Below are 27,080 nucleotides of genomic sequence, written 5' to 3' on the forward strand. Positions count from 1 at the left end.
AGGCCAATATACTGCTAATAATTTCTTGTATGTATGAGAGTATGGTATAAAAATTAAAAAAAAACATAAGTGAAGTAAAAGACATCAAAAATTTCGCATTATGCTGTGGCAACCGATGTATAACTATTTATTCCAATAGTATATTTTATTCATTTATTATTTATTTATAATTCAAGACGGAAGCAAGCTCTAGGCAATGATCGATTTTGATCACAGAAACAACATATCGACGTCAAATATATTTTCGAAGCGTCGCTACTAAAAAGTCTATTAATTCAAACAAAAATAATAGTATATATATATATATATATATATATATAATATATATATATATATTTATATATATAACCTCATACATATTAATTGGGTTTGGTGAGTCTTTTAGCACCTCTGTTGGGGGGTCCTTTCGGTTTTGCAAAAAGAGGCCGATGCAGGTTCTTTTTCGGATGCAGCTCGTCCTGGAGAAACTCTTCGGTCAGTTCACTCCCTGAATCTATTTCAAGCTGAACAAAGAAATAATTAAAATAATAAAAATAATATATATATATATATATATATATATATATATATTTATGGAATATTTTTGCAGCCCAATCGTCAAATTAAAAAAAGATTAAATAGAAAAATTATTTATTCCATTAAACGTTTCGACACTTGATGTGTATCATCATTCAGTAATCTAAAAAACATATTAGATAAATACAGAGTTGATAATAAATATAAATATATAAAAAGGAGAAAATTATACAATTATATATATATATATATATATATATATATATATTTCATTATTTACCTTTTTCGTAATTGGAAGATTCAAACTCTGTATAGTCTCCAAAAATGGTGCTTTACAACTTGAATAAAGCATTCTTTCCTTTATAGAACAATTGTATCCAGGCATTGAATAAATAAAAACTAAAACATGAAATCAATTAATAAGCAAATGTAATATTTATATTTATATTTATATTTGTATTTATACTTATATTTATATTTATATCTATACTTATATTTATTATTAGAGAGATTACTTTCAATACTAACCTATGCTTTCAGTATAATCTCCTTCATGTGTATGTTTAAAATTATAAAGATGATACCTCGCACTGTCTTCAGGGACTTCATTTTTTAAATTATTTAAATCTATATTGGCAGCTTTTACCAGGTGTATTTTTTCTTCTGCAAATTCTGTAAAAATAAATAAAGATGTCCACCATTAAAAGAAAAATTCCCAATGATCTATATAATATATATATATACTATATATATATATATATATATATATATATATAGCCATTTGTAAATACTACATTATTATTATTATTATTATCTTATTATTCCTGTTATTTTGTTATATTTATTATTATTTGTCACTTATTGTTTTAATTCCACTTTATTGTTTCTCTAGTATTATTTTTATTATTCAGAAATTTTATTTACTTTATTTGTTAATTTAATTATTATTATTATTTGCTTTTATTTTATATTAAATCATCATACTACGGATGTCATTTTAATGAAAATACTATCCTTTATTTTGTATTTATTTAAATTTATGTTATTGTTCATTATTGTTACTAGATGTTAAATTATTTAATAGTTGTAATAAATATTGTAATTAAAAAAATATATTATAAAAATAAGTTAGTTTGAAATTGTTTAAGCATACTATTTTAAAGTAGAGGACAAAATATTATTCCAACAATTATGATGTGAATTTTACATCAATAGTTGTTTGTTTGATACATGTTTTTTATTGGTTTTTCAATGTATAATTACTTAAAGTGCAAAGTGGACCCTTATGCTCTGCTCTAACCTATTATTTATTTTATTTATTTATTTTAAATATATATCCCACAGATTTCTTCCAAGAGGACTCAAAAATACAATTTTTTTACATAATGAATAACAAATAAAATATATACAAAATATATAATTATAAAATATTGTGACAATACCTATTTTAAATTGAAGATAGTTATAAGAATCTCTAGCCATATCTTTAATCCCTTGCATAGCACTTTCAGTAATTGGGAAAGCAACACCACTTAATGTTTGTTGTCTGTAAAAAAAGAAATAGTAATTTAAAAAACAATTATATATATATATATATATATATATATATATATATATATATACTAGATGACCCGACAATCGTTGTTCTGTACCCACATCTAGGTTTTTTTAAATATCCTATACTAATATTTACTGTTAAGTTAAAAATAATTATTATTGTTTTTCGAATTACTATTTACACCAATATATGAGTGATGTTAAATGTAGAACTGCTTCATATAAAATTCTCAATTTCCACAGTTAACACTTTAATTATTCCTTTAACAAATATTAAAATATGTTCAATAAAATTGTATATTAAAAATTATACACTGCAAATTTATAGAACAAATTTATTTCCAATAGCTCAATTTATTTTAATGCCAAGGGTTATACAATATTTTTAGTCATACCTGTAGATGTGGATGTATAAATGAACGATTTTTTGTTTATTCACGACTAAAACATTGATTTTCCAAATTTATCACACATTGAATCGTCGTCTGCCTTTGTGATTTATGGTCATAGAAAAAGTACACATGTTAAAAATTGAAGCCTTTTAAAAGGTATAACAAATTCAAAAAGAATTAATATATAGCATTCGCGGTAAAGGTACAATATCACCTTGGATTTTTCTATACAAAATAATTGCTTCAATAATTTTTATAATTTTGTACCACATTTTAACTGGCTTTTAGTATTTTAATATATAAATTACATTTTTCTCACTAATAATTCAATATACATTATTACCTAAGTTCATATTTGAAGTGAATTAATTTGTCAAATCCTGTTCTCATGTGCTCTATTCAATCTACGATCAACAAAATTATTGCAGTAAATGAAGTGGAAAAAAAAACGTGTGCCCTGGAATTTTTTTTACAGTGCTCCAATTAGCTTAATATTTTGGAAATAATTTTAATCTTAAGTTCAGAAGTGAAAACAATTTGCACTCCTTCACCACCCCCTGCATTAATTGGATTAAACTCTTTTAATTCTAATTTTATCAAAAAATTCTGACACAAAATGCTCCATTGACTTGAGTAAATATTCTGTATCCAATGCCAAACATATGAATTTTTGACACAATGATACTTCTAAATAATTTTTTGAATGAGTAAATTTTGTTTTCGTATTGTGATTTAGTAAAGTAAGGCAAAACACGACTGCATTAGTTAAAAAATAATAATCTGTCAAATAGAATCATATGTGCAATCACTGACAGTCCACAACCGTCAGATGCATGCTGACTGTATTTTATTATATTATTTTAATTTTTGGCACATCTCAGCTGCTTTTCGGCAATAATAATGTAGACATTACACTTTCCTTATTTATAATCATGAATTTATTATATTTTAATATTGTCTTAGCCTATAAGTGAATGGAAATGTTTGGCAAATGACAGTCTTCATTTGTTTTTAATGTCAAACAATGCCTCAAATATTTTCAATGTCAATCAATGATAAGCAGTTTTTTGCAATTTTTTCTATTTATTTCTACAATCTAACTATATTTCTATGAATCAAAAAATCCTAGAAAATTTCCTTAACAAACTTCAGGAAGATTTATGAAAATCCCAATAATCGTTTAGGAGAATTTAACCTTTTATACCCCATTACAGAAATTTTTTTTATATAAGACATATATATATATATATATATATATATATATATATACATTATATAATATATAATGTACCTTGTATTAGTACTAATATCCACATGTGTTTCAGTCTGCCTAATTTCTTTCAATTCTTCTTCTCTCATCGTCAGAGGAGCCGGGGCAACCATTGCTTCTATATGCTTTGTATAACCCTTGTATGTCACTTCATCCTAAAACAAATCAGCAATAAATATACTAGGCACATTCCCATTAAATGATCGGATAAATATATAAATATAAATCAATAATAAAGGATTCCATTACCATGGTAGTTGCATGCAGTTCATCTTTTATATGTGCCGTTCCAAATTCATTCTTCAATGTTGCTTTTGTTGAAGCGTATAGCATTTTGAAGCGCACACTGGCACTATCAGGAGTCCAACTTATGAGAAGCCAGTCGTAACCTAATGTGTTTTTAGTATCTAACCTAAAAAAAATTAGATATTGATAAACAGTTCTTTTATTATATATACAATTGTATCCTACCGGAATAGAATATAACATGGTACATCCTCCTCGATCATGGGCATAACCATTTTTTCATAATCCTTTTGAAAAGAACTCTTCACTTCTTTGTGTGCAGACAAATTAAGCTCCTCTGCAACATTGAAACAAGCAATTACAAAAATATTACAACTAAATATGTATTTTTTACTATTTACCATTTTCAATACTGATTTTAATAGCACGTATCTTCCCATCTTTTGACTTTCCAAAAATCTTCTTCAAACCTTCATTACCTGGTAAAAGAAATATAAAAGTTATTCCATGGTAATTATTTTTAACAAATTCCAATTGCCTTACCTTTAATGCCAGTTTGATGAGACATTTTAAATTAAACAATTATCACAGATATTAGAACAGTACTTAGAATTAATGTTTGAGCAAACTGACGTCGACAAAACTGTAAATAATAATTAATTAGTCAAAATAACGCCGATTAATTTGTTCTGATAAGAATTTTATGTGTTAGATTGACATTTGACAGTTGAGAGCAGAGAGAAGAATGAGTCAAACTTATATAGATGGGAGACATTAAAGAATCTTATTGGAAAGCAAAGAGTTGAATGGAATAGAGTGGAATTAAATTTGAATTTGTAAAATATGTAGAATAAATGAATTAAAACAGTGTTTGTTTAGAGAAACTCTTAAATTTTCACAATTTAGGCAATAAATTAGTGAATAATTATTAAAAATATGAATAAAATGTTGGAAATTACAGAAAAGGTTTATTAATTAAGTGATTGATCTCAATTGTTCCATTTAATATATATATATATATATTATATATATATATATATATCTGTTATATTTTTATATTTTTTTCTCCTTAACCTCGCAGCACGGATCAACAATCATGACAATTTTCCGACACAAATCGTCGCATTCTTTAATACAACTTTCGTCTTCAAGTCCAATAACTTTTTCTTTTTCATCATCTTCAGGAGAAATTTCCGTCGAAACATCCTTTTTAATCAGGACACCAGGACGAACCTTTAGACCGAACCTGTACTCGGTTTTGTGGTAGTAGAAGTCACCAGGATGAAGGATGATTGAGGGAAAGTTTTTCTAAAAGATAAAGGAATTATATATGTATATATATATATATATATATATATATAAATGTGAGAAAAATTGCAACTCCTCAAGAATTAAATCCAAAATATTATAAATATTTGAGTTTGTTTGTTTTATACTTACATGGTGCAAGGCATCAGGATACTTCTGTGTCTGCAGTCCAATTGCACAATTTTTATAATATTTAGCACCTTCTTTTCCTTCTATAAAACTTGCTGGTGGTCCTAATTTTCTCAAAAGTGCAATATCAGATGTAACACCTTCTTCGTCTCCTTCCTAAATAAAAAGAAAATCTCCTTAATATAATGACAAGGATATATATGCATATATAATTTAGGTTGGTCCTTAATATAGACATTTTCGAATTTTCTTGCTCCCAGGGGCTCAAATGGTTCCAAATTGATAAAAGACAACTCTCTGAAAGTTATAGCTCTTAATATTAACTTTTAGATAGAGCGCAATTCAATCAAACTTCGTATGGAAATAGCAGGGAAAAAATTTTGGAAATAAAAAAAAGACAAAATTAAGAGCTAAAACTTTCAGAGGATTGTTGAGAATTGAAATTTGGAACCATTTGGGCCCTTGGGAGCAAGGAAATTCGAAAATGTCCATATTAAGGACCACCCTAAAATTTATATTTATATAATATATATATATATTATATATATATATATATATGCATCAGAATCATGTTTTTCAATTTTTTGCTAATTTATGTACTCCTCCTCCAACTGCTTTATAAATTCAGGTATCGTAAACTAAATAACAGAGCTCAAAATCAGAAAAAAACTAACAAAAAATATTTTAGTTACAAGGTTGACCATGTGATCGTTTACCTGGTGACAGCGACGTCACCCAATTTAATCCCAGTTACACATTTTTACCCTGTACTTTAAAATATCAACGTCAAAACATACCAAAAAAGATGGCAGCAAACCTGATATTAATCATTTTCATTATATACTAGATGACCCGTCAGACGTTGTCCTGTACCCATGTCTACAATTTTTTTAATATAATATACTAATTTTTACCTAAAAATAATAATTATTGTTTTTTAAATTACTCTTCACTCCAAAATGCGTATACATTTATAATATGAGCGATATTAAATGCAGAACCGCTTTAAATAAAATGATGTTCATATGAGTAACATTCAATCTGCCATACATATACTGTAAATTATATTATTCTAATTTCTGGCATGTCCCAACTGCTTTTTAGCAATAATAATTTAAAAATTTCATTTTTCTTATTAATAATCATAAATTTATTATACATATTCTAATATTGTCTAGGTTCATAAGTAAATTAAAATTTTAGGCAAATGATAGTTTTCATTGGTTTTCAATGCAAACAATGACATGTCGTTTTTTGCATTTTTTTCCATTTTTTTCTACAATATTGCACATACATCCCAGTACTTTATAATCACATACATCCTAGAAGATTTTCTTAACAAACTTCAGAAAGATCTATTAAAATCCGCATAATCGTTTAGAAGGAGTATACAGCGAGTGCTTGTAATTTAATATGAACTTTATATAATAGCAATGAAGCTCAAATTGATTCTACGTTTTAGTTAGAAAACGTTTGTATGTGAAAAAGAAAAGGGCCGGGTTTTTAGGGTTTTTCCGGCAATTATTCGATTTTTTCTCGCCGTAAGAACCATCCTTGAACTTCAACGAACGTTTTAAATAAAGAATTGGCCAAATCGGTGCAGGCGTTGTTGAGTTATGCGCTCACCAACACATTTTGCGACTCATTTTTATATATAAGATTTCAAGATAAGAATAAAATAATCTACTTCTCACCTCCGATTCGCTAACTGCCACCTCGTACTCGTCCTCAGAAGGTTCCTTGCAGGCTTTACACACAGGGTCCCTTAAGGTACTATCGACCTCCTCCAGGCCAACACGATGGGCGCCTTTTTGGTACCTCAAAGAATCTCTGCCTCCGTAGCCATAGCCATAGTCACCACCTAGACCGTACTCATCCTAAAAAAATAAAATAAATAAAAAATTAAATAAAATTTGTACTATTTGGGAAGGATAGTCAGTGCTAGATTTACAGTAGGGGCAGTCGGGGCTACTGCCCAGAGCGGCAAAATTTGGATAGCAAGAAAAAAATTCTATACTAGTTAAGGGGCACAACTAGTGTAACCGCCTAAAAAAAAAGGTGATTTTTGGGAATTTATATTACAAAAACTACTTTAGCAATCATTTCAAAATTTTAGGAATATATTTATACATGTGTTAAGAATACATCGTAAAATTTTTTGAAGAAAAAACCTAATATTTTTTATGTTATCGTCGATCTCCAACGGCGCGACAAAAAAAGGCCCTTCACTGCTGCAGTGATTCCGGCCTTCTACGTGGATGAATTTCTTTAAAAAAAAATCTCGTTAAACTAGATAATATTGTCTGTAAAATGGACTACGATAAAGAAAAAAATCAAAAATTGTCAAAATGACGGCGTTTTTTAAAAAAAGTCGAATTTTACCCAAACTTTTGGTCGTTTTTGGACTGCTAAAATTCGATTTTTGATCCGATCAAAAAATCGATAGTTTATTTTACGGAGAACTATATATAGAACATGTAAAAAAAATCGATAGTGATCGGATCATTTGTTTTTGAGTAATCGCTGCAGCAAATTCGGAAAATGTTGTTTCGAGAAAAAACGCGTTTAAAGATAAAATGATCGTTATACTATATACTATGTATATACTCTTCAAATGGCTGTGACTCAAAAACTATTTAAGATATCGATTTAAAATTTTGGCATGTTATTTTTAAAGGTATAACCTATCGAAATATGAAAAAATTGAAAACTAGATTTTTTGAAAATTTCACACTAGTTGTGCCCCTTAAGTAATATTTGGGAAGGAAAGTGCCAATGTAGTGCATACCTCGTCTTCTCCTTCTCCTTCCCCTTCCTGGCTCCCACCAGGACCTTCATCCTCATCTTCTTCAGCTTCCAGCTCTTCAAGTTTTCTTCTCATTTCTTCCTCCAGGGCTCTCAAACCTGGTCAACAAAACTCCATAAACTACTTTAATTAAATTATTAAAATTTTAATAAATTATACTAACGGGCTGCTTCAGCTTCTTCTGCAAGCCTTTGCTGTTCAGCAAGAGCCAAGTCTTCTTGTTCTTTCCGCCTTCGTTCGTTTTCGGCTTCTTCCTGCTCACGGAGTTCCTCTAGCATTTTCAGTTGCCTAAGGAAAAAAATGGTGAAAAAACTATTCCCCTTCACGTTTATTATTTATTTATTTATTTATTTTAAATATATAGTCCACAGATTTCTTCCAAGAGGACTCAAAAATACAATTGTTTTACATAATGAATAACAATTAAATATACACAAAATTACAATATATATTATTAAATAAAATGCTTAACATAAAATTACATATAATGCAGAATGTAACAATATTATTTATAAACAGAATAAGATAAAATAATGAGATATTTGAAAAGAAAATAAAAAAGTTAACTTGTGCAAATGGAGATTATTTGATTAGGTGAAGTGTTGTGAATATCTATTTCAATATTAATTAAGTTAAAGTTAGAGGACATAAGTAAAATAGGCGAACTTAAGAGAGAATTAGATTTAGGAGTAGGATAATTGAAAAATAATTGTGAACGCGTAGATAGCCTTAGAACATTAAAGAACAATTGGTTAAGAATAAGAGGACAGTCTATAGAATTATTGCAAAGTTCAAATAAGAACATAATTGTACAGATAAATCGACGTGAGGCAAGGGAAGGAATACCAAATTCTTTTAGTAAAGTGTTGTGGTCAAAGCCACGTTCAGGGTAAATTTTATATGTTTTATAATAAAGATATTTCAGAAATTTTCGCTGAACCTTCTCTATCGCATCCGAGTTGTTGGTTTGATGAGGATACCAAATAATGGAACCATATTCTAATTTTGAACGTACAATAGAATAGTACATGCAAAGAAGTGCATTGTTAGAATTGAATTGTTTACAATTTCTCATTATCAAACCTAAAGATTTATGTGCTCTATTTCAAATATCAGTTATATGATCCGTGAAAAACAAACTAGAATCAAATAAAACTCCTAAATCTGAAATTTTATTACATCTATCAATGCTGGTGTTAGAAATTTTATAATCAAAATGTATTGGAACGCGCTTATGTGAAAAACTAAGAATCTTGCACTTTGATATATTTAGATGTAATTTGTTATAGACACACCAAGAGTGGAAGGAGTCAAGTTGAAACTGTAATAATAACCTGTCATCAATAGAATTTATTTTGAGATATAGTTTGAGATCATCTGCAAATAATAAATGTGAACAGCTAATATAATCAGATATGTCATTAATAAAAATAATAAATAGTAGTGGACCAATAATGGATTCCTGAGGAACACCTGAACTGATATTTTCAATATTGTTCAAGAATCCATTAAGATAAACAAACTGTTTACGATTATGAAGAAAACTCTTAAAAAAATAAATATGTGAAGAATTGAGACCAATCTTAGAAAAATCCACATACTAGCAGTCTGAGATAATTTATCACTAATTATAAAAATTGCCATTGGAATCCTGAAGCAAATTATAAAAATTCAGAAGAAATTCTATCTAGTGATGTATGGCATCCTGCCTTAAGGCAAATTGCTGGAACTTCTCGTACCGTAATGAAATATTCGAGAAATTTTAAACGCTTTCAAAAATTATTACAAATACTGTAACTTTCATTATTTTTGCTATCCTGTTATATCTGAGAAAATCAAATGTCAATCATAAATCAATTCATCTCCAGAACAATAACAATCGTCATTTCATTTCGAATTCAATTTCATTCTAAAAAAATAATTTATAGAAAATTTAAAAAGTGCTCCCGTATAGTCACAGTCTAAACGCATTCGCAAATAATTCTGTGCGACATTTTCACTTATATTGTGCTTAGCCTGGCAGCATTTTCACATTTTTCAATAGTTTTTCACAAAATTGGAAAAGTGCTCCAGTATAAAAACAGTCTAAACGCACTTGGGTAAACATTTGTACCAGAGTGACGCTTAGACTGTGCTTAGCCTGGGTAATTTTTTTAATTTCAATTCAAAATATGCAATATTTTTTTATCCTCAAAAGCAATTGTTTTGTCAATACAAGAAGAAAGTTTTTTAGATCATTCAAATCGGACGCTTAGTTCTCTCAAAAACTGCCATTTTTTAGCATTTAGCTCTGTATCTCCGAAACCGCTGGGCCTACCTTTGCCCAGCGGTTTCAAAACTAATAACCACTTTTCCCCGTCATTATGAACTGAATGTTTTTGGATCATACAAATCGGATGATTCGTTCTCTCAAAAACTCGATTTCTATTTTCTGCACTCCTTGCTCCATATCTCCGTAACAGCTAAACCTGCCTTTGCCAAAAACTAATCAGCACTTCTCCCTATTAATAGGGATCGAATGCTTTTTAAACCATTCAAATCGGTTGATCCGTGTGCCCAAAAACGTGGACGAAAAAATGCGTACATACAAAACACATACACACACCCCCATTTTTTCTGAGGTATGCCCTTTAAAAATGTTCAGAAACTTTCAAAACGTCGAGAAATGCAAAAATTTTGATTTTCGATTTTCGACCCATTACTATAACTACCCTACGGGAAGTTAATAATATTCACCACCTGTCGATTTGTCTACTTATCTACCCTTCTATTTACTTATATGTCTATTATCTTTCCTTACTTGAGTCGTTGATCCTCAGTAAGTCTACAAGGGCAATCCTTAGAACAAGCAGCACCATGTTCACTAGTCTCATCAAACCCTTTCAAAGCCTTCATCCTTGCTTCCCTGGCTGATTCGTACAAATCTTCAGCTCCTGGTGGTGTTTTGCCCCACCATTCGGCACCACCGGCATCGGGATCGGAAACTTTACGCTCTGGGGAAAGATTGAATTAGAAAAAGTTACTTATTAATTTAATTAAAAATCAAAAATAAAAATTTTTGCATATCTCGACGTTTTGAAGGTTTCTGAACATTTTACTGGCATTCTTCAGAAAAAATGGATGTGTGTGAGTGTGGATACAAATTTTCGTCGACAATTTCGGGAAGACGGATGAAGCGATTTGAATAATTCTAAAAACAGACGAGCTGATTAGTTTCTGGCGAAAGCAGGTTTAGCCGTTCCGAAAATACGGGGAAAAAAGTGCCGAAAACGGTAACTCAGTTTTTAAGAGAACGGAGCGTCCGATTTGAATAATTCAAAAAACATTTTACTTGTATTGACAAGATGAAGAACTGATCAAATTTTCATGAAGGCAGGTCTAGCGGTTTCGGAGATCTAGTAAAAAAGGTAAAAAAAAGCCATTTGGCGGTCAAAAATGATCATTAGACATATGCACATCATATTATCAGATATTTTATAGAGATTTTAACAATAAGTACAAATTTTGTTTACATTCCCATGGGTCCCGTATTAATGTTCATCCGTAAGACGGCGACGCGGCGCTTACGCGCTTTGATATTTCGTGTCTATGCAGTTAAAGCAGTACGAAAAAAAGTTCAGAATTTCCAAAATATTTCAAAATACATTTTTCTTCAAAAAGTCTTTTTTTCAAAAAAAAGTAAATTTTTGTCAAAAATATAGTTTCTCAAAAATCTAATTTTTCAGAGTAATTTTTTTTCAAAAATGTTACTTTTGAAAAAAAAATAATTTTTGGTACGGGAAGTTCCAGCAATTTGCCTTAAGGCACGATGAAATGCGCCTCAGTAGTTGTAATTTTGGATTAAAAATTCAAAAAATTACCCAGGCTAAGCACAGTCTAAGCGCCACTCTGGTACAAATGTTCACCCAAGTGCGTTTAGACTGTTTATATACCGGAGCACTTTTCCAATTTTGTGAAAACTATTGAAAAATGTGAAAATGCCGCCAAGCTAAGCACAGTATAAGCGAAAATTATTATAGAATTATTTGCAAATAATGTTTAGACTGTGACTATACGGGAGCACTTTTTCAATTTTGTGTAAATTAGGCAACTATTTTTTTTTTGAAATTGAATTCGAAATTAAATGACGATTGTTAACGTTCTGGAGATAAATTGATTTATGATTTACATTTGATTTGCTCAGATATAACAATAAGATAGCAAAAATAATGAAAGTTACAGTATTTGTAATAATATATTTGAAAACGTTTAAAATTTCTCGAATATTTCATTACCGTACGGGAAGTTCTAGCAATTTGCCTTAAAGCACGATGCCATACACCACTAGTTAATATTTTTATTTACGTATTTTGACAGGAACAAGTTGTTCTTCTGCAGTGGCTTCCACGGAGCTCTTGGCTTCTATTCCTTTCTTGGTGATCAAAGAAATTCTTTGGTAAACGTCTGATTTTTTGGCCGCTGCACTTTGTTTCCGAAACGCCAGACGAGCTTCTGCAGAAGAAAATTAAATAAACAAAAATTATTTCATGCATTATTTTCAAATGTTACCAATTTCTGAAGGGCTCAAATTTAATTCAGCTTCGCTCAGGTCACCTTCTACATGAGCTTTGGCCATGTCTTCTTCTTCTTCTTCCTCGTCATCTTCAGGAAACATTTCAAAATCTATATCATCTTCTATAACCTAATAATAAAAAATGTTAGTGATATAGTAAATAATATTAAAGTGATTTATTTAATTTTTTTTACCTGGGTGTATTCGTTAACTGTGTCGACTGGCCTCAAGTACACGTTTTCTTTATCGTCGGGATCTTCAGGCAATAACTAAAAAACAATAATAATAGACCTAAATTTTCTCCAGACTTTTTTACCATAATATTTGCTACCAATGTTTTAATAAAAGCACCCTAACTAACTGAAAAGAGGTAGTTCCATATGATATTTTTGAGTTATTTGACAAAAACCAAAATAATGTCTCGAATTTTCTACTAAAGAATGAAATATCGAATTCAAAGTTGGTTTTATTCAAAACTTTTATATCGGAGTGTATAAAAGTGTTACCTCTCTCAAGCTAGCAAGACCAAATTAGCAAAATCGATCCGGGCCTGTTGTATTATTTAGTACTTATTTTGCACTAATTTGCACCACAAAAAAAATTTAGTACTACGTGCCGTTTGAAAAAAACACGTGACGCTGCCAGCTTTAATATTAAGCTAGCAAGACCACTTTTTGTTTTTGAAGAAAATAAATAAAATTAAACGAAAATTGATTAATTCGAATTTGTACTAATTTGCACCACCAAAATTAAACCAAAAAAAAATCGAAAATAGCTACTAAAATCAGTACCCCATGACGGCCGGACCGCCCTAATATGAGATGTTTCGTGAAGATAGGTAATATAGTGCAGAAAAAAAGTCTGTATTGAGGTCAAAAAATAAAAAAATAATCTTTGATAATAATATTATAAAATCACAGATTTTTATAAAAATTACAACCACCGTTTTGTCACAAATTATCCCTAAAATAATGTTAAGGCATTTAGTATGGGAACATTATATTGAACTGAAATTATCAAATTATATCAAGGCATTATAAGCAATATAATATTTAGTTTTAAATTACTTAATTTCAGGTTTTGTACCTCTGCCCTTACGTCTCCAATCAACCACAAATTGTACTTACGTCTATGCTGAATCATTTGCAACGTACAAGCTCCAAGTATAGAAAAAAAAAATGAACGAGCAGAATCAAATGAAACTAATGCAATAAAAACATTATAATATCTAGTATTTAAATAGAGAATTTCAGATTTTGCACCACTGCCCTTCCCTCATTAATCAACCCCAAATTGTATTACTTCCACATTGGAGCGTTTTCAACGTACAAGTCGTCCCAAATTTTCTATTTATTGCTACTAAAGAATGAAGTATCGAATTCAAAGTCCTTTTATTCAAAACTTTTATATCGGAGTTTATAAGAGTGTTCCCTAAGAAATGTTGTAAATTTTATCTAGTTTCATCCTCGCTGATTGAAAATTGGTGGTTACATATGAAATTTTTCTATGCTAGGCTAGAGATAAGCAGAGGTTGCATACCCAGAAGATATTGAGCCCGACATACCCAGATAAAAGACCTAATCTGGTATGCGTAAACGGTTCGTTATAAAAAAAAACTCCTTTACCCTCAACATATCATATGGGGAGGGAGGGATCTAGTAAAATAGCACTTGTATTTATTTTTTACATGAATTTTAATTCGAAAAATTTTGCATAACCAAAAATACACGTGATATTTGGGGAAGGGGGATGATTTATTTGGGGAATTTTATGATGTAGTTGGGGAAGGGGATGATTTTAAATATCACGACGTATAACCAAAAGTGCGGGTTCCAAAATCCTTTAAAAATCGATCACTTGATCAATAAACTTTCACTAAACTACTTACATCGTATCCATGGTCAGGAAGATCATTGCAGGTGCTAAAATTCAAACCGGGCTGGTTGCTGTAAATTTCCAAAACGCGACCAGAATCCGGATGCAAAATCCTAGAAAATAATTAAATTATTAATAGCACCTAAATTAAATTCAAATATTCTATAAGTAAGGCTCTAACCGGATCAGAGACACGGACTCTAAAGAAAAAAAAACATGAGAGTGTAAAATGGGACATGTCAAGATTGTGAAGGAAAAAAGTCTGCTGTCTAAATTAAATCCATTTTTAGAAAAATTGATGGACAAAAAAATGTCTAAAGATCTTTGAAAGTATGCAATTGTTGGACTAATTATTGTTTTAATTCAACTTTATTGTTTTTCTAGTATTATTTTATTATTCAAAAATTTTATTTATTATATATATATATATATATATATATATATACGTATATATTATAATTTTATATAAGTTTGTCAAATTCACTTTTTATGTTCCACAAATATTTTGAAAGTTAAATAATTTTGTAGAAAAATGTCCTGGTTAGGTAGTACATTTTGGTAAGTATTGTTTTGGAGAGCTCTTCAGGACAAACTGTTTGCAACTCAATTTTGAAATTCTAGTATAATATTCTTTAATATGTGTACTATAAATAAAGACACGTATTAAAATTTACAAGTTTTCTATGAAAATTTTGAGTTATTAATTATCTAAGGCAAAACGTACTTTTAACATTTCTTGTAGACGTAAGTGTTGTTCTGAAGAGCTCTTCAGGACAAACCAATTGTAATAAAATTTTGAAATTCCGCCTAAACATTCTCTAATATGTCTACTATAATGACAAATACTAAAATTTACAAGTTTTCTAAGAAAATTTTGAGTTATTAATTATCTAAGATGAAGCGTACATTTAACATTTCTTATAGACGTAAGTGTTGTTTTGAAGAGCTCTTCAGGACAAACTGTTTGCAACACAATTCTGTAATTCGAATATAATATTCTTCAATGTGTCTATTATAATGACAAATACTAAAATTTACAAGTTTTCTAAGAAAATTTTGAGTTACAACATATCTAAGATAAAACATACTTTTAACATATCTTGTAGACGTAAGTGTTGTTTTGGAGAGCTCTTCAGGACAAACAGATTGTAATACAATTTTAAAATTCCACCTAAATATTCTCTAATATGTCTACTATAAAAACAAATAATAAAATTTACAAGTTTTCTAAGAAAATTTTGAGTTATTAATTATCTAAGGAAAAACGTACATTTAAAATTTCTTGCAGAGGTAAGTATTGATTTTTTTATTTATTAATTTTATTTTTATTATTATTTGCTTTTATTGTATATTAAATCATCATTCTACGGATATCATTTTAATGTAAATTCTAGCCTTTGTATTGTTATTTATTTAAATTTATGTTATTGTTTATTATTATTACTAGATGTTGAATTATTTAACAGTTGTAATAAATATTGTAATTTAAAAAAAAACTTATTATGCAAGAAAAATCAGGGACTGGAAAGCCAAAGCACAAAACAAAAAAATTAGAAGCTGAAGTTTGAGAAGAAAACAGGTAATTATTGTTTCCCTTGTTTCCAAAATTTCTGCAAGAAGAGAAAGTTTAGGGTCTCGAAAGGACTAAGAAAAATGAAAGCTGAAGCTTGAGAAAAAAAAAAATTATGAATATTGGGTCTTCCTTCATTTGGTTTCTTCCAAAACTTCAGCAAAAAGAGAAAATTTAGGAAAGGGATAAAAAGAAAATTAGGGAAAGAATATGAAAGAAAAATTGAAGCTAAAGTTTGAGAAAAAAGAAGTTAATTATGGACATTGGGTCCTGTTTCTCTTGTTATATTCCAAAACTTCTGCTTCCATGCTTTCTAAAATGTAAAAGAATGAACTTCTGCATCCATACTTCCTAAAAATGTAGCAACACCAAAAAAATTTCTAGTATAGTTCCAATATTATAAGCAATTTTAAAAAGAATATTTCTAAAGTATTTAATTGATCTCTTTCTAGTCATAATGAAAAATGATCCAAGTGCAACCTAAAATTTCCTTAAGTCTCTTCCGTCTAAAAATCTGAATAATAGATAATGATAGAAATAATAATAATTCTAGAGATTTTGGACAATTGAAGAAAAAAAAATCAATCAATATTTTCCTCACCTGGCTACAAAAATAACATTGTCCTCATCATATTCGTCGTCCTTCGGTTCTGGTTGGTGTGTCAAGCACAATGTATGGTCAATTCCTCGTCTTGCACATCTTCTTAACAACCCTCCGATGTTTCTTTCGACACGAAAATCATACTGAGTTGCTGCTACTTTTAGCAATTTACCTTAAACATAAAACAAAAGAGTAAAAGATCACTTTATGCAATAATAAATGATAATGGTAAATGAACTAGTTGGAGAGAACAGATGGTGGTGCTGAATAAAATAAAATGGAAAGTCAAGGTAATAATTTAAGAAGAGTTGCAAAGAGTTTGGTAAAAGGGACTTATTTTATTAAGAAATCAGCTTTAGGCACATATTTAAAAAGGAGTGCCCTGGAAATAAAATGACCTTACAAACATGAAAGCACAAAAAATTGAGAGTATAAAACATCAAACACATGACAGCAGCCTTTGAGAGGATAGATGGATATTTAGACCAAAAAGTAACAATCAATAGCATATAATCCCTATATATCTTACCAGTTGGCAATCCCAAAAAATTCTTCTCAACGTATTTATCAGCATCGACAGTGATGCGATGTTTAAAGATGTCCAAAAGACCAGCATTCTGAAACAAAAACAAAAAGTTACTTTTGGGTTTAAACCTACGATTTAGCTATATTTATTCCCAAGAAATCCAAAAAAAACTCAGTAAACTATTTTGCAATATGACCATTTTAATGTCCAATATTCAAATTTATAAAGCTTTCAACAAAATTTCATGTTTTTAACAAAAATTAGAGAAATGATTCAGGTGAGAGATGGAAAGTCATATCTTCAAGGACGTTTAGGGGTCACAATACAGTTACCAGCATCCCGAAATTTTAGCAAACTATTTTGCATTATAACTATTTTAATGTCTATTATTCAAATTTATAAAGCTTTAAACAAAATTTCATGTTTTTAACAAAAATTAGAGAAATGATCCAGGGGAGAGATAAGAAAGTCTTATCTTCAAGGACGTCTAAGGGTCACAATATAGTTATCAAAATTCCAAAAATTCAGCAAACTATTTTGCAATATGACTACTTCAATGTCTATTAGTAAAATTAATGGGATTTCTAACAAAATTTCATGCATTTCACAAAAATTTGAAAAACGATCCAGGTGAGGGATGAGAAAGTCATATCTTCAAGAACGTCTAGAAGTCACAATATATTCAACAAAACTCCAAAATTTGAGCAGAATATTTTGTAATGCTTCTACTTTAATGTCAAATAGTAAAATTGATAAGGTTTCTAACAAAATTTTGTGTATTAATCAAAAAGTTAAGAAGTGATCCAGGTGAGAGATAAGAAAGTCATATTTTCAAAGATGTCTAGGGGTCACAATACAGATGCCAGAATTCCAAAATTTGAACAAACTATTTTGCATTATAACTATTTTGATGTCTAATATTCAAATTTATAACGCTTTTAACAAAAATTCATGTTTTTAACAAAAATTAGAGATATGATCCAGGTGAGAGTTGAAAAAGTTATATTTTCAAGGTCGTCTAGGGGTCACGATATAGTTACCAGGATCCCGAAATTTTAGCAAACTATTTTGCATTATAACTATTTTAATGTCTAATATTCAAATTTATAAAGTTTTTAACAAAATTTCATGTTTTTAACAAAAATTAGAGAAATGATTCAGGTGAGGGATGAGAAAGTCATATCTTCAAAGACGTCTAAGAGTCACAGGTCAGTTACCAGAATTCCAAAATTTCAGCAAACTATTTTGTAATATGACCTCTTTAATATCTATTAGTAAAATTATTGGGATTTCTAACAAAAGTTTATGCATTTCACAAAAATTTGAAAAATGATTCAGGTGAGGAATGAGAAAGGATGTCTCAAGGATGTCTAGGGGTCACAATAGAGTTGCCAGAATTCCAAAATTTCAGCAAATGTCGTATTTTGCAATACGACCACTTTGATGTCCAATTTTAAAATTTATAAGGTTTCTAACAAAATTTTGTGTATTAATCAAAAAGTTGAGAAGTGATCCAGGTGAGAGTTAAAGAAGTTATATCTTCAAGGTCATCTAGGGGTCACAATATACTTAACAAAACTCCAAAATTTGAGCAGAATATTTTGTAATACATCTACTTTAATGTCAAATAGTAAAATTGATGAGGTTTCGAACAAAATTTCATGCATTTCACAAAAATTTGAAAAATGATCCAGGTGAGGGATGAGAAAGTCTTATCTTCAAGGACGTTTAGTGGTCACAATACAGTTAACAAAACCAAAATTTGAGCAGAATATTTTGTAATGCTTCTACTTTAATGTCAAATAGTAAAATTGATGAGGTTTCTAACAAAATTTTGTGTATTAATCAAAAAGTTGAGAAGTGTTCCAGGTGAGAGATTAGAAAGTCATATTTTCAAAGACGTTTAGGGGTCACAATATAGTTACCATAATTCCAAAATTTGAACAAACTATTTTGCAATATGACTACTTTAATGTCTTCTAACAAAATTTCATTTGATTGAATGATTTAGCTATTTAGATCCCCAAAAAATACAAAAAATCTAATTTCCTTACATGTCCCGCCAAATTCAATCTCAGTGCATGAGTAAGGCTCACAGGAGTCGAACAATCACTCGCAGATCTCATACTGACAATAAATCTATTTTCAGCAGTCACCTGGAAGGTTATGGACGTCAACAATTTACCAGGATAACCTTCGGCACCTGATTCAGACACCAGGTTCATTATAATCTAGAAAAACACAACAAAAATAATAATACACAGATTAGTATCCGATCGACGGTTAGGGTATTCAGCTTATGAATAAACTTCCACTCAACATCCAAAACTTAGCAAAAAATTTCATGCTTCCCTAGTTAAACTTTTTAAAAAATTAGCTTTTTATGACATTACTGAATTTCCTCAATTTGATTTCGATAACTATTTTCTTGCATAATCCTTATCATTTATCTATGCAGTCTGACCATTTGATCGCCTGTACAACCATGTTTTTTTTTATTGCTATTTTATTAATTTAACATTTTCACGGTTTTAAATGGGTATAATTTTCAACCTTGTGCAAGAATTTTGAGCTTGACTCGTGGTCAAATAGACTTTAATATGATGAACATTGTATTTAATGTTCGATTGCTTTTTTTTCAGCACTTTTTTTCAGAAGCGAAATTCGTGCAGCTACTATGATTATTATAAAATTACTATCCTTTTAATATTAACTATGAATAAGCTTGACAAGGGCCTGAAATAATATCTATTATTATTGATTACGGCTTGCTTATGAATAAATAAATAAATAAAAAGTATCAACAAAATGTGATAGACATTTTGTATAAACTTGAGTCCTTTATTCTTTACCTTAGTTCCATCCTGAGTGGCAGTCCACAATTTTTTATCAAATCCTCTACGACCTCCGTTAAAATGATGTGGTGGACGATTTGGCCTCAAATCGTACTCGTCATGGAGATATTTGTAGTTCGCATTTTCGATGTAATTTGCAACACGACCCAAGGTTGCGCCTATATAAGGATTGCTTTGTCTCCTGTAACCTGGAGGAAGAAAACACATACTGTATTTAATTTTCTTGTATTGTTGAAAAACGTGTCTTATTATTACCTGCTAGATCGTCGAATCCAAGTAAAACATCTTGAACCATTCCTCTTGCATCTGGTACTGAAATACCTACTACAGTTGCTCCATAAGTTATCACCTGGAGAAAAAAATATAATAGTATATTATGCTAATTTTAGTAATGCGTGCTGCAGTAGATGTATTGATTAGGGTTTGTCAATTTTCAAAAACCGGTTTTAAAAACCGTTTTTTTAGCGAAAATTATGGAATTCGAAAACCGGTTTTGTAGTGAAAAAAGTCAGTTTTCACTGTATAAACGGTAAATGACAAATATAGCCAAATATAACGGATAGATGAAAGCGTTTTGATTCTTGAAATCATATCGGTTCAATAGCATTTAATATCTTATCAGTCTGCAATGGTTCCCAGAAAGGTTTTGTATATATTAATTTAAATTTTTATACCAGTGTATATATTAATTTCAATCAGTGTGACTTCTTCTTGAAGAAATAACTTCCTCTACTCAAACTTAAAAAAAAGAGTTTTGAACCCTAGAAGTCGCAAATTAAAAAACAAAAACTTAGAATTATTATATCAGGCTTTAAAAATAATTAAGCATAATTTGGTCGCAAGTATGAGAGTATTTTCTATTTCTGAAAATTTTGTGGACACGTCTAAGTAGCAATTCGATAGACGTTCTCAGTTTTTTTAAATCATATTTTGATTAAACAAAAAAACAATTAGAATGTCTAAAATTAATTAATTAAAATTGCTCGAAGCAGACATTACGCTAGTTTAGCTTTGTTTTTAAAACTAAAATTGATATTAACAAGTATGTATCAACATGTATCTAATATTTTTTTAATTTAATGAATTTTTGTTATTTATTAATGTATTATTTTTATTTATTCGAAAACTTTCCTTTCACTGTCATAAAAATATTTTCATTCTTATTTGTGAAAATGATGCATGAATAACGAATAATTATTTTCAAAGTTATTTAATCAAGATAAACTATTATTTTTTAGTTCTACTAATTAAAATTAAAATGATTTTGTTTACTATCTATAAAATTGAACAATAAATTAATTCAGTCAAATACTGCTCTAAATTACACTAAATTTGCGTATAAATTACAGGATATTCGAGCAAAAATTTATTTTCTATATAAAATTCGAAAACCGGTCAAAATCGGTTTTCTGGTAAAATTAAAATTCGAAAACCGGTTTTCTAAAATGACGGTTTTTGTATAAACCCTAGTACCAACGACGTAGTGGCTTTTACAAACAATTGTAAATATTTAAAAATTTTTGAATAAAGCTTTGCTAATTTTACAATTTGGTATCAAAGTAGATGGATTGTTATACATATCTGTTGTAAAAATTTCAAAAATCTTACTTTAACAGTCATCCGACTTCTAGTGCTCCAAGTATACATCATGACGACTTCAGGTTCAGAAACCCCATCATCAGGATATAAAAAGTCAAAGCCTTCTTCAGTCAAATGGACATTCGGATCTCCCGTACGCAAATACCGCCTTTCAGGCAACTTTGGCCCGGTCGGATAATATTCTGCACAAAAATAGATATATATTTTTATATCCAAAACTAGATCGTTGATTTTATTATACAACAGTAATGAATTTATTTCGATTACAAAAATGAAGTGTTTTTTAGTTGAACTTCTCTAAGTAAATGAAAGTGAATCCGCAAATTATCCGTTTCATTGAAGTGCTCTTTGGTAAACCACATTTTTTGTTTTTTTGGTGTGACGTTAACACAAACAAAGCGGATGATTTTCCATCTCATGAACAGACAACGTATAACTGCCCATGTGAAAAACAATGATTTTCTAAATAATGTATTTGAAATTTATCCTGCAAACACTAAGCGATTGGCCTTGCGACTTGTTATTGCGAACGCAAGGCGAACTGGAAATTGCAATCGTTTGAAGTCAAACGGAAGACCAGTCGGAATCATTGGTATGTCACCAAATCGCCAGCAATTTTTGATTGAATGGTGAAATTCAGTGCGTGTACATCATTATTCTTTGCGGCAAGAATTGCTCGTTGACTTAACCAAGCATAATTCTGATAATTCTCACTAATGTCATTACTCGAATTTTTAATTACGAAGAGTGAAGTTCCAGCAATTTGCATTAAGGCACGATGCCATGCACAACTAATTTTCTTAGCTATAAACCTTGCGGAGCCCGAGACCTTTCCAACGAATGCAAAATTGTCGAAATCGGTTCGTGCGTTCTGGAGTTATTTCGTCAGGAAGAAACCCCGACTTATTTATATATATATATGTATATATATATATTTATACCATTATCTTTACCTTCAGGTTGCTGGCATTCTTCCAGGGCCGATCCGCTCCCGCAGGGCTCCAAAGCCAAAGGGTCGACGACTCCTTCAACCCCTGCTGGTTTTTGCACAGGGGTGCGATTCTGGTACCTTCGTCTGCATTCTCGCATTCGGGAATCGCAACCTGGTTTGTTGACACTGCATGGTGCCAGACAGGGTTTCTTGGTGCCTTGGATGGCTGCCAGAGGCTGGAGAAATAATAACAAAACTAGTGGTGTATGGCATCGTGCCTTAAGGCAAATTGCTGGAACTTCCCGTACCGTAATGACATATTCGAGAAATTTTAAACTAGGGTTTATACAAAAACCGACATTTCAGAAAACCGGTTTTCGAATTTTAATTTTACTAAAAAACCGGTTTTAACCGGTTTTCGAATTTTATATAAAAAATACATTTTTGCTCGAATATTCTGTAATTTATCCGCAAATTTAGTGTAATTTAGAGCAGTATTTGACTGAATTTATTTATTGTTCAAATTTATAGATAGTAAACAAAATTATTTTAATTTTAATTAGTAGAACTAAAAATAAAAGTTTATCTTGATTTAATAACTTTGAAAATAATTATTCGTTATTCATGCATCATTTTCACATATAAGAATGAAAATATTTTTATGATAGTGATAGGAAAGTTTTTGAATAAATAAAAATAATACATTAATAAATAACAAAAATTCATTAAATTAAAATAAAATAAAACAATATATTAGATACGCACTTGTTAATATCAATTATAGTTTTAAAAACAATTAAGCTAAACTCGGGTATTGTTTGTTCCGAGCAATTTTAATTAATTAATTTTAAACATTCTAATTGTATTTTTTGTTTAATATAATATGATTTCAATCGTCTATCGAATTGCTACTTAGACGTGTCCTTTATTGTTTACTCACAAAATTTTCTGAAATAGAAAATACTCTCATACTAGCGACCAAATTATGCTTAATTGTTTTTAAAGCCTGATATAATAATTCTAAGTTTTTTGTTCTTTAATTTGTGGCTTCTAGGGTTTAAAACTCTTCTTTTTGAGTTAGAGTAGAGGAAGTTACTTCTTCAAGAAGAAGTCACACTGATTTAAATTAAAATATACACTGGTATAAAATTAAATTAATATATACACTGTTATAAAAATCTAATGTAATATATACAAAACCTTTGTGGGAACCATTGCAGACTGATGAGATATCAAATGCTATTGAACCGATATGATTTCAAGAATAAAAACGCTTTCATCTATATTTCATATTTGGTTATATTTGTCATTTTCCACATATACAGTAAAAAACGACTTTTTTCGTTAAAAAAACGGTTTTCAAATTCCATAATTTTCACCAAAAAAAAACGGTTTTTAAAATCGGTTTTTAAAAACCGACAAACCCAATTTTAAACGTTTTCAAATTTATTATTACAAATACTGTAACTTCCATTATTTTTGCTATCTTGTTTGTTATATCTGAGAAAATCAATTGTAAATCATAAATCAATTTATCTCCAGGACATTAACAACAATCGTCATTTCATTTCGAATTCAATTTCAAAAAAAAAAATATGCTTAATTTACACAAAATTGAAAAAGTGCTCTCGTATAGTCACAGTCTAAACGCATTTGCAAATAATTTCCTGCGACATTTTCACTTATACTGTGCTTAGCTTGGCGGCATTTTCACATTTTTCAATAGTTTTCACAAAATTGGAAAAGTGCTTCAGTAGGTACATAAACAGTCTAAACGCACTCGGGTAAACATTTGTACCAGAGTGGCGCTTAGACTGTGCTTAGTCTGGGTAATTTTTTTAAATTCTAATCCAAAATTACAAAAATATTTTATGGAAAATAAAAAAAGATGTAATGATTTTTCATTTTTTTATTTTTTTACTCCGTACTCTCAAAAACTCGATTTGTATTTTCTGCACTCTTTGCTCCGTATCTCCGTAACGGCTGGACCTGCCTTTGCCAAAAACTAATCAGCACATCTCCCTATCAATAGGGATCGAATGTTTCTTAAATTATTCAAATCGGTTGATCCGTGCGCCCGAAAACGTGGACGAAAAAATGCAGACATACAAAACACACACACATCCGTTTGGTTTCTGAGGTATGCCAAAATGTTCAGAAACCTTCAAAACGTCGAGAAATGCAAAAATTTTCATTTTCGATTTTCGGCCCATAAAAAAAGGAAAATAATTGTACCAAGTGTCATGTGATTTTTTATAACTTACTGTATCATGTCCAAAAACTTTAACGTCACCATATCCATGGATCGAGGTTACTGGCAAGTCTAAATTTAATCTATCTGTTGCCATCATAAATTAGTTTATACGATTTTTTTGTAGTTTTTAATTTATTAACTAGAAATTTTTATGACATTATAAGTGAAATGTTTGTAAAAATTTTTGATAGGTTTTGTTTTTTAAATAAATATACATTTTGTAAAATACTAATTTTCAAAATCATTGTAAAGATCAATGAATTACTGAATTAATTAGTTGGAAGTAGGGAATGCAATACCGGTATACCGGTATACCGAATTACCGGTAAACCGCCCGATTTTATGGCGGTATTTTTACCGGTATTTATTCCAAAAATACCGGTATTTTCGGTATTTTTACATAAGCGCTATTTGATACATAATACACTAATGTTTAAATTTCTCGGAACAAATGTATCTTTAAATTCCATAATCGCATAAACAGCTATATCTTCAAGTGATTCTATAGGATAAACAAATGTCAAATATTATCTCTACTCGTCATTAAACTGAATATTTATTGCTTTCCAAAGGGCTTCATATCGTGACACGATAAATATAATTTGACTTATAGATAATGATGTTTGTTTCATCTTTTGTAACGGATTTTTAAATAATATTTGTCCCAAAATATTTTATATCATACAGATTACCCTTGCGTAATCTTTATTTTTTTCTAACTTTATACATAATAATTATGATGATTACTAAATATTTTTGCTTCTTATTACAATTATAAAGTATTATTTTTCGAAAAGGTTTCGAAGTTTGAAAATACTATAGAAGCATCACAATGTGATAAATAACAATCCTCAGCAATTATAGTAACTTATTATTGATTTTGACAAAGAATACGATCTTAAATTAGTGTAAAAAAATTATTATTTTTTAAATATTGGAAATTATGCTAATTTAACACATCGGATACAGACAATACAGTTTATTAAAATAATGTAATATGATCTTTTATGAGTTTTTGGTCTTTCTGTTTGGTTTTGGTGAAAAGTACTCAATATACTCGATAGTGATAATGAATTAATTAAATTGCATATACTTTTGTTAAATCATTAGTTAAAGAAATAAACTTATTGTTTTATTTTATTGTTTACTTGAATATAGTTGTAGTTGTACATACATTTTTTTATATTTGTACTAGTAACTTTCAATTTTGTTTACGTTTGTGTAAGATAATAAAAATACCGGTAATTTACCGGTATTCCGGTTTTAAAATGAAAAATTACCGAAATACCGGTATTGAAATTTTCCATCGGTATTGCATTCCCTGGTTGGAAGTATATTGGAAGTCTATTCAGAATTCTATAAGAAGCTTATTAGAATTCTCTTAGTATATTATTATGTCTATTAAAAAGTCTTAGTTTTTTTTTAAATAATGTAGTTTAGTGGTGCATTGCATCGTGCCCTAAGGCAAATTGCTGGAACTTCCCGTACCGTAACGAAATGTTCGAGGAATATTAAATGTTTTCAAATAAACTATTATAAATAAATACTGTAACATTGTTTAATATTTATAAGAATTATATAAACTGAATTGCAAAGTTAAAATTATTTATTTGAAGTATAGTATAGTATTGTGAGTCTTAGAACTTTACCTAGATTTTTTTTTTCTTTTCGTTGTTAACTAGTTGTAAGTGACAAAATTTTGTTAAGTATCAACAAACTTCAATAATTTGTTCGAAAACATAAAATTTTATATATGTACACTTTTAGTATATACTTCAAAGTTTAACATACTGAAATTACAGTTCTTAACTATGTATAGTACAACTGGTATACATTTTTGAAATTAGCTTAATCATTAAAGCAATTGTTTCGTCAACACAAGCAGAAAGCTTTTTAGATCATTCAAATCGGACGCTTAGTTCTCTCAAAAACTGCCGTTTTTTGTACATTTAGCTCGGTGTCTCCGATACGTCTGGACCTGCCTTTGCCAAAAACTAATCACCACTTCTCCTCAAAACTACAAATCAAATGTTTTTTTTGGATCATTAAAATCGGATGCCCCGTTCTCTCAAAAACTCGATTCATATTTTCTG

The 27,080-nt window shown here is 29.4% G+C and overlaps 2 protein-coding genes across 2 annotated transcripts; both read right to left on the reverse strand.

The window, feature by feature from the left end:
- Positions 1–359: 359 nt before the first annotated feature.
- LOC113389668 (twinfilin-like) lies at positions 360–5,159 on the reverse strand. The gene is made up of 10 exons (XM_026626685.1): positions 5,056–5,159; positions 4,525–4,624; positions 4,383–4,460; positions 4,207–4,318; positions 3,985–4,147; positions 3,757–3,890; positions 1,959–2,062; positions 1,045–1,188; positions 797–915; positions 360–503 (listed from the first exon to the last, which is right to left on the reverse strand). Exons 2-10 carry the CDS (start codon positions 4,547–4,549, stop codon positions 360–362), a joined length of 1,023 nt encoding a protein of 340 aa, XP_026482470.1. The 5' UTR covers positions 4,550–4,624; positions 5,056–5,159.
- Positions 5,035–25,081, reverse strand: LOC113389669. The gene is made up of 18 exons (XM_026626686.1): positions 24,998–25,081; positions 22,744–22,969; positions 21,812–21,984; positions 20,459–20,552; positions 20,201–20,391; positions 19,403–19,579; positions 17,352–17,439; positions 16,823–16,994; positions 14,665–14,764; positions 12,971–13,045; positions 12,773–12,905; positions 12,569–12,715; positions 11,025–11,217; positions 8,388–8,512; positions 8,207–8,322; positions 7,113–7,295; positions 5,422–5,574; positions 5,035–5,289 (listed from the first exon to the last, which is right to left on the reverse strand). The coding sequence occupies exons 1-18, from the start codon at positions 25,079–25,081 to the stop codon at positions 5,035–5,037; spliced, it is 2,685 nt and encodes an 894-aa protein (XP_026482471.1).
- Positions 25,082–27,080: the final 1,999 nt, after the last annotated feature.

This window comes from Ctenocephalides felis, unplaced genomic scaffold (genome assembly GCF_003426905.1).
Source record: "Ctenocephalides felis isolate EL2017-DRISC unplaced genomic scaffold, ASM342690v1 CF-g0.4_SCAFFOLD_03573, whole genome shotgun sequence".
Lineage (NCBI taxonomy): Eukaryota > Metazoa > Arthropoda > Insecta > Siphonaptera > Pulicidae > Ctenocephalides > Ctenocephalides felis.

Excerpts from the sequence above, each read along its gene's own strand:
- LOC113389669 (XM_026626686.1), bottom strand. The coding sequence starts at position 25,081 with ATGGCAACAGATAGATTAAATTTAGACTTGCCAGTAACCTCGATCCAT. Across the intron at positions 21,985-22,743 it reads ACCTGAAGGTAAAGATAATG|AATATTATCCGACCGGGCCA; the intron begins GTATAAATATAT and ends ATTTTTGTGCAG. Across the intron at positions 17,440-19,402 it reads GATTGAATTTGGCGGGACAT|AATGCTGGTCTTTTGGACAT; the intron begins GTAAGGAAATTA and ends TTTTTGTTTCAG.
- LOC113389668 (XM_026626685.1), bottom strand. The coding sequence starts at position 4,549 with ATGTCTCATCAAACTGGCATTAAAG. Across the intron at positions 4,148-4,206 it reads CCATGTTATATTCTATTCCG|GTTAGATACTAAAAACACAT; the intron begins GTAGGATACAAT and ends AATTTTTTTTAG. Across the intron at positions 916-1,044 it reads AGATTATACTGAAAGCATAG|TTTTTATTTATTCAATGCCT; the intron begins GTTAGTATTGAA and ends TTCATGTTTTAG.